The sequence below is a fragment of the Diorhabda sublineata genome, chromosome 3, assembly GCF_026230105.1.
Source record: "Diorhabda sublineata isolate icDioSubl1.1 chromosome 3, icDioSubl1.1, whole genome shotgun sequence".
Lineage (NCBI taxonomy): Eukaryota > Metazoa > Arthropoda > Insecta > Coleoptera > Chrysomelidae > Diorhabda > Diorhabda sublineata.
In genome coordinates, this window is record NC_079476.1 from 12,111,064 (window position 1) to 12,119,595 (window position 8,532).

Consider the following 8,532-nt stretch of genomic DNA (forward strand, 5'->3'; position numbering starts at 1 on the left):
AGCAATCAAGTTTTGAACCATGTAAGTATATTTTTCCAAAACAAGGACAAATTTATAATTCTAGTGGCCCTTTATGTTGTTTTTAATTTGTTCAAATTCCTGTTTTTAAAACCAACCTCAAACAGGAATTGTCAAAACAATTTAAAATTAAAGACTTGGGGCCAATCAAATATTTTTTAGGTTTAAATATTGATTTTGACAAACAAAACAATATGATTAAAGTTAATCAGAGGGACTATATTTTAGAATTATTAGAGCGTTTCAAGTTAGGTGATGCTAAAACGGTTTTGACTCCTATTGAAGTCTGTTTAAAATTGAAGCCAACCACTAATGAAAAACCGAATGTACCGTATCAGAATTTAATTGGTTCATTAATGTACTTGGCAGTCCATACAAGACCAGATATATCATTTAGTATTAGTTATTTGAGTTAATTTAATTCAAGTTTCAGTATTGAGCACTGGAAACATGCAAAACGGGTATTAAAATACTTAAAAGGGACCTTGAACAAAAGCCTAATTTTTTGTAAATCAGACAAAAATTTGTATGGTTATGTAGATGCAGATTTCTCAAATGATATAAATGACAGGAAATCATATTCAGGATTCGTTCTAAAAATGAGTAATGCTCCAATCTCTTGGGAATCCAAGAAACAATCTTGTGTTGCACTTTCTAGTACTGAGTCCGAGTATATCGCCATTACTGAAGCATGTAAAGAAGCCATATTTGTTAGTGGTTTTTTAAATGAGTTTTGTGAGACTAAGCCCGTAATTCTTTTCAATGACAGCCAAAGTGCACAAAAATTGTTAAAAAACCCTGTTTACCATAACAGAACTAAACAATAGACACTAAGTACCATTTTGTAAGGGAAGTAATTGAAAAAAATTTGGTTGAAATTAAATACATGCCTACTGAAAAAATGGTAGCAGATCTTTTAACAAAAGTGCTGCATAATCCCAAGCATATTTTTTGTACTAAAAATATTGGTCTAAGTTAATTGCTGGTTTAAGGGGTAGTGTTGTAAAAAATTACTGAACGTAACCCAGCAATTAAGTTGGCAAGGATGATTATTATGTCAAAAAAAAAATGGTTACTTCCAGATTCAAGTCATTTTGTGTAGTTTTACTTCTAATATAATAAAAGTATAGAAGAACCTGTTTAAATTTCTTTTATTTATATTATAGAAGAAACGAATATTACAACACTTTAAGTTTCTATCATTTCTGTTTTCAGATTCCGTAATTCTTTTTGTAATCATTAATATGTGCGCTCGATATTTCTTGATTTAGGGATAGTATTCTGGAATTATTTCCGAATTATTTAATAGATGATTCTAGTAATGTAATTTGATGTGTGTGTAATGTTTTGATACTATTTTGATTATTAGATAAGGCTTTAATAGCTTCGTCATATCGGATTGCATCTTCTTGATCTAAATTTTTATTGCTGAGCCAATTCCGTCAAAAAGACATCGCTTCGCATGTTTTCCCCAATTGTTCTATTTCTAAAGTAATTTTATTTTCTATTATTTGAATTATGTGATAGGAGTTATCAAAGTATTCTGTGAAGTTGAATATGCTAGGATGATTTGAAAAAGCTTCGTATAGATTATCATATTGGTCCCTTAAATATAAAAGTGGTCGGTTATATTTGTAATGTCATAAACATGTATGAAAGTCTGTTTGTGTATATGTGCTGTACCTAGTCGTAAGGGTAGGAGACCAGGATTATTGTTTAGGTTGTGGAATTTGGATGCATCTAATTCCTTCGGCGGTCCAAAAGAGGAAACTGAAATGGAAGGTGTTTTTAGTTCATTTATGTGAACAATGTCATTATGTGCTTTAAGTTTATTATGTTTAAGTAATATTCCAGAAATTTCAACACGATTTCTGTCAAGTATTTGAGTAATTTCGAAAGACTCTAGGAAAGGTTTATCTTTTTATTTCGTTTCTTGGGATTATGCTTGTATACAATTTGACCAATTATAAATTCACTATTCGAGTCACCATTAGATCACCGTTTTTGTAGAATTTTTTTTTGTTTTATTTTAATTTTTCTTTATAAACATGATGTAATTTTGTTCGAGGATTATCTACATAGTTATTATAGAAAGTTTAGAGTATGAATATTTCGTATGGGTTTCTAGAATCTGTATGACCAAAGTCATTTTGTCAGTTTGGCAAAATTTGGTATGAAACGGCGGTAATATCCAAGAAGTCCAAGGAAACTTTGATTTCGGTTTGAGTTTTGGGAATCGGGAAGGTTTTTATTACATAAATTTTCTCGGGATTAGGTTTTACACCTCGGGGGTAATTATATGACCCAAGTATACTATAGATTTTGGAAGGACTTCGGATTTGTCGAGTTGTATCTTTGAGTTTAATTTTCTCAGTCTGTCAAATACTTGTTTAACTCTCTGTATGTGCTCTTGAAGAGAAGTACTGTAAATTAGGATATCTTCAAGGTAAATAATACAGATTTCGTCAGTAAGTTCTCGTAATACATTGTCCATTACGCTTTGAAATGTGGATGGGGCATTCTTGTCCAAAAGGCATTCTCTTGAATTGAAAGTGACCTTGTGAAGAGCTAAAGGTAGTTTTGGGTACGTCTTCGGAGTCAACTTCGATTTGGTGGAAGCCACTAGCTAAATCCAAGAATGTAAAATAGTTAGCTCTTCCCTGTCTGTCCATGATCTCGCTTATTCTTGGGATTGGATAAAGGTTTTGAATTGATTTTTCATTTAGTTTGGGTAAGATTACCCTGGTAATAGATATTACCAGTCTGCATTTTTTCTTGCCGGAAGCATCTGATCGTTTTGGTACGAACCAAACAGGTGCAGAAAACGGTGAAATAGATTCTTCTTTAATATCTTCTTTCAACATATCTCCCATTTGTCTTTTCACTTCTCTCGATGAATTTCCGGGAACCGATAAGATTTAGTGTATATTGAACTATCGTCGATTAACATAATGTTATACAAAAGAATATCTCCGACTCTGGAACTTTCCTCACTGCGTTGGCGCCATGGACGGCAAGCATGTAATGCTCCAAGCTCCAATACATGCAGGAAGTGATTACTTTAACTACAAAGGATTCTTCAGTATAGTCCTGCTAGCTTTGGTCGATGCTAATTATTGCTTCTCCTACGTGTCTGTTGGATGTCAAGGACGATTGCCGGTCGGTGGAGTGTTTGCAAACAGTGCGTTGAACGAGTTCTTGGAAAGCAATACAATCAATCTACCTAACGCCACCCCTTTACCGGGAAGAACCCTACCCGTCCCATACGTTATCGTCGCAGATGACGCATTTCCATTAAAACCAACCATTATGAAAACATATCCTGGGCTGCATGAGAAAGGTAGTGAAAACGGGGGAATTTAACTATCGACACTGTCGGTGTAGAAGAGTGGTGGAAAATGCGTTCGGAATTATATCAGTCGTGTTCAGGGTACTAAGAAAACCTTTGTTGCTCGAACCTGATCGTGCACAAAAGGTTGTGTTGGCTTGTATCCATCTACACAACTTCCTGAGACGAAGCAAGTCGTCAAACGGAACACGGGCACGTTTGATCAAGAGGACCCTTCAACAGGACAACTAATTCCTGGACAGTGGCGAATTGTTGGTTTGCCATCAGAAAATCTACTTAGATTAAAGAAAATACCGAAAAAATCATCTGACATCGCAAAACTAGTAAGGAATGAATTTTGTGCGTATCTTAACAGCCCTGAGGGTTCAGTGCCTTGGCAAAAGACGTACTAAAAGGCCATGGGGCATATGTCACTCACTACCATAAGTGAAAATCAACACGTTAACGTTAATTATAATACATTTCTATGAAACAATTCTTATAGTTTTTACATCTATTTAACAATATTACAATGCATATAGTCAAAATGTACAGAAAAGTGTGTCTTGTTGTATAAAAAGTAGCTTTGAATTATATATATTTCTTATAAGATAATTATTTGTGTTATTTTACTAACCTCGTTTCTCTCCAAGCCCACTTCGCTCATTGGTCTGGGCACGGTTTTGTCCCTCAAAAACAATAGATGTTCGTAACCAAACCACTTTACTTTTGCGTTGGTTCCAGACCCACTTTTTTGTTTCTTGCTCTCTCGTTGAAATTGTCCTATCACTTTTGTCATCTTGTTCTTAACTTCAACTTTCGTCATGCGTAGAGCTTGGCCAATTTCTGTCCAAGCATAGTTTTTTAAGTTTCTGTCTTTGAAGTTAGCATGCTTGGGTCCCACAACACTGGGCGCTCTCGATACAGATCTATCAAATTACTCACTTGCTCCTGATTCCATTCACTTTCCATCATTAAAATAAACAAAAATACTTCACGTTAACAAAACAGCAAAACACACAAACTAACCTCTCTGTCTCCACGTGTTTCGTCTGGAGGGGAGGGGAACCTGTTGTTAACAAAAGTTAACGCGCTAAAAGAGGCAATTAACTTTTGTTATTAACATTTGTTTAAAACATAACACATTTCCTTTGATCTTTACCGACTCTGGATGGATAACATAAATCTTGTTAATAACATGGAATTTTCTGTTGAAAACACGAGTTATTAACTTTTGTTAAGTGAAATTTTTTGGCGATTCAGCTAAGTTAATAACTGTTAAAAACTCGTGTTATTAACTCCGGTGTAAACGCGGCTTAAGAATGTTCTGTTTCCTGTGTATAATAATTGTTTATATCAGCATTGTCGATATTTTCATAATAGTTTGGATTTTCCGAATAAAATTCATCATGAGAATCAGAATTATCTACAGCTTGATTAAAAAGTTCTGCAGATGTGAATTTGAGTCTCGAATGGGATTTAAGTACAGTATTTCCTGAAGAGATGTCCATTGTTTCTGGTTTGAAACCTTAGGAATTATTTGGATGATTATATTGTGGATTGTTAGGACGAATATTTTGAGTTGATTAAAATTGTGTGGTGGTTGTGAGGGACGGATTTGTAGGAGAATGTTTTGTATACCTCGGTGGGTATGATGCTGGAGAACGAGTTATTAAATTAGGTGGAAATAATGGACGGGGTGGTTGAAATGATTGTACATTGTTATGATTTGTGGAGTAATAATTAAGATTTTGCTTTCTACTAGGTGTAACTCATAAACTAGATTTGAATAACACATTTGAATTCAAATTACTTAATCTTAGAGTAGAGTACAAGAAGTTTTCTTCTTCTACAACTAAGCTCATTGCCTTTTCTAGACTGTTAGGTGATCGTAAACGTATGTTAGTTTGTATAGGTAAAGGTAAGCCACGAACAAAAGTTTTTAAAGCTAAATTATCGTAGTTCCTAAGATGTAATTGTTTTTCGCTTAAGTCTAAATGTAAAGTGTTTAATTTAGAGATAATGAGGCTCCTAGAATCTTTGTATCGCATACCAAAATTATAAGGGGTTTTATTCTTAAATGGTTTTAGGTTAATAAGATCTTGAACCAAACAGTCAATGTCTCGTTGATCTCCAAAACTTAAATTTAAAGCTTGTTTGATTTCATCCCATGATTTTAATTCTGTGCGCGAACCAATTAATATTTGAGCTCTACTTGTTAATTTTCCTATAATAGCTCTAAGTAAAAATGTCTTCAACGCATTATCTGAATTACTTGCAAACGCAGAAATAAAACTTTCACAATTACCTATGAATATATTAAATGTATGAGGGTTTCCATCAAAATTTGGAATTAAATCAAAATATAATTTAAGTAGCTGCTAGTTTGTACCTGTGTGGTATCTATATTTTCTATTTCCACTGGAACTATTTTCAAAATTATTATCTTCGCTTGGTCGAAAACTTAAAATGCTTTCAAATATATATATACTTTCAAATTATATATGTTTTCTACTTCAAATTCGCTCATCAAAATATACTAACGATTGTTATATATATTTAGATAACCACTGAATTATTAAATGTAGAAAAAGGAAATAATGAGCACTTACGTTACAACTAAAGCTATCATATTCTAGAGTTTCTAAAGGTTGGAACGATGTTAGTTCTTAGCACAGGAAAATCGTGGTCCTCCTTTTCTAGCTTTTCTGAAGTTCTTCACTGGTGTCGTCCACTGGAACCGCCGGAATCGCTCGATTTCCACTCGAACTATCTGCAGTTCTTAGATATGCACTCGAATTCACAGTTTCCGAACACAAAATCGAATATTCCGGTTAATCGCTAAAACGAAAAATTTCCCGTGCGATACGTTAAATTTCCGAAATATCCTATTGACTGCTCCAATTACGTTACTGAACTTCGAGAAGGCATTTTTAAAAACGAATTACACGTTGAGAAACGTTTATTGAATACATTGACAAAACAGAATCTAATTCTATTACAAGTTTACAATATTTATATGTTTTACAAAGTGCCTCGTGCCTATGCAATAAAGCTCAATAAGCAATGTTCATTAACGTAAATCACAGAACAAATCTAGTTTTTCACACAATACGTTTGTAGAGTTTTGAAATAATCCAAATCAACAAAAAAACTATTAGAGCTATGTTAGATTATGATAACGAAAATAAATTTGCAAAGTGCAAAGTTTTTGTATTTCAAATGATTATGAATTTTTTATAAATCGATGTAACTGATTTGCTGGGCTAACAAAAATGTCTCTGATTACTACAAAAATCTCAAATTGAACGTATGGGCAGGATTTTAAGATTTTTATCTTATCTAATAGTTTGAAAGTAAGGTGCTTTAGAAAACACGAGTATGCTCGCTTCCAACATGTATAATTGAAAATGATGATAGGCACTCAGGAGACGATTTCATTTTCCAACCATATGACGCAACTCTCCGTGCGCTGTTCTATTTCGGCGTATACGGAGCGTCCCCAAGGTGGCGGATAGGGGAACGGTCGGTGGATCTGCTAAACAGTCCTCCAGGCTAGGTCCGATGGACCCACTGAACATAAGTAGGTCAGATTGGGGGTTGAGCATAGGGCTAACGACCCTATCTTGTAAAAACACACTGTTACGAAACCCTAACACAATGGATATGGATGCCTACAGAATATATATATAGCTGCTCTCCAAGAAACAAAGTGGCTATGATGAGGGTAGACACTACGCAGGTGTAGTTTTTGCTGTCAAAAAATCTATTTTAGAATCTGTGATAGCGTATAAAGCAGTTAGTGAAAGAATATGCCCTATTAGAGTTGAGGGAAAATTTTAAAATATGTCAATAATAAGTCTCTATGCCCCCACAGAGGATAATGAAGATGAGGAAAAAGATCTATTCTATGCCCAACTAGAAGAAGTTGTTACAAAGTTACCAGACTACGATACCAAACTAATCCTCGGAGATGTTGATGCTAAAATAGGCAAAGAAACAGTGCGAAACAGTACAGCAGAAATGAACAGGAATAGAAATAAAGTGCAAGAGAATATTTCCTTTGAGGAGGGAAAATTGTGAAATTTCAAGTGAAAATTTGCCTATTGGGTTTGTGTTGGTACTTTCACCTGTGGCAGACTGTAGTTGAATCTCAGTTGGAAATACCTTTTTCTTTGTGCTTATAAGATCGTGTCTTATGATGGTTCTCCATCCTCATATACACTGTCATTGTGACATCTAAAAGAAGCTATCAGTTTGAGAGGGCTTTGGAACGATCTTGGATCGGTGCTGCCTCCTCGTACCCGACCCGTTCTAGTTTTCCTATAACTGTGATCCTTCATTTGCGGGAGTTCCGGGACGCTTACACGAACTTCGTACATGTCACATCTCTTCACAATTAAAGCATCTTATCTTCTTTGGCTTCCTCGCAACTATACCTTTTATCAAATTTGCTCTCGTCACCCTCCTCATGTATGGTTCTGACCTTGTTATATGAAGCCACTTGCTCATATGATTTGAAATTCTACCAACAAATAATAGTGTAAAGTATTCATGGATAACTGCTATATTTTGAGCACTTATCAAGATTTATCTTCAAAAATAGCAAAATTGAAATTTTCATCTGTATTGCAGCCACATAGATATAGAGGAATTAGCAAATATTGCTTGTTTGTCACTACTACCAGAAAAATCGAGGAAGTGATATTAAGCAACGGATCAATACTTCAAGAAATAGTGTCAAACAATAACTGAGATTCTACGTGAAACAAAAAATTTCCTATGTTTTTAGTTGAATACAGAGGTATTTTCTAAGTACATAAAATAGACTTTTATATGACATATCGCCACACAAGGGTAGTAAGTTTTTTACGTCTGTCTATCCAAACACTATCAAAATACGATGCTTGCAATATGGAGAGAAGAAAATATTTGCTCCAATCTACTTATGATGTGATAGATGAGAAAGGATGGAAATATCGAAAAAATAAGTTGAAGGGAGGCGGTTTACAAATGGCAAATATGTGTATGCGTCTATGTCCGATTCTGTATTGTCGATTAAAATCTACTCATAATCGAATAAATAATGCAAAAATAACAGTATTCGCTTATGTTCAATCACTTATTATATGAGCTCACAAGAGTTCTACTTTTTGTTCATATCTGCTGAAATTTTTGTGAAATAT

At 34.2% G+C, this 8,532-nt stretch overlaps 1 protein-coding gene across 1 annotated transcript; it reads right to left on the reverse strand.

The window, feature by feature from the left end:
* Positions 1 to 4,662: 4,662 nt before the first annotated feature.
* Positions 4,663 to 6,954, reverse strand: LOC130441660 (uncharacterized). The gene is made up of 3 exons (XM_056775441.1): positions 6,840 to 6,954; positions 5,160 to 5,654; positions 4,663 to 4,874 (listed from the first exon to the last, which is right to left on the reverse strand). Exons 1-3 carry the CDS (start codon positions 6,952 to 6,954, stop codon positions 4,663 to 4,665), a joined length of 822 nt encoding a protein of 273 aa, XP_056631419.1.
* Between the last annotated feature and the right edge of the window lie 1,578 nt (positions 6,955 to 8,532).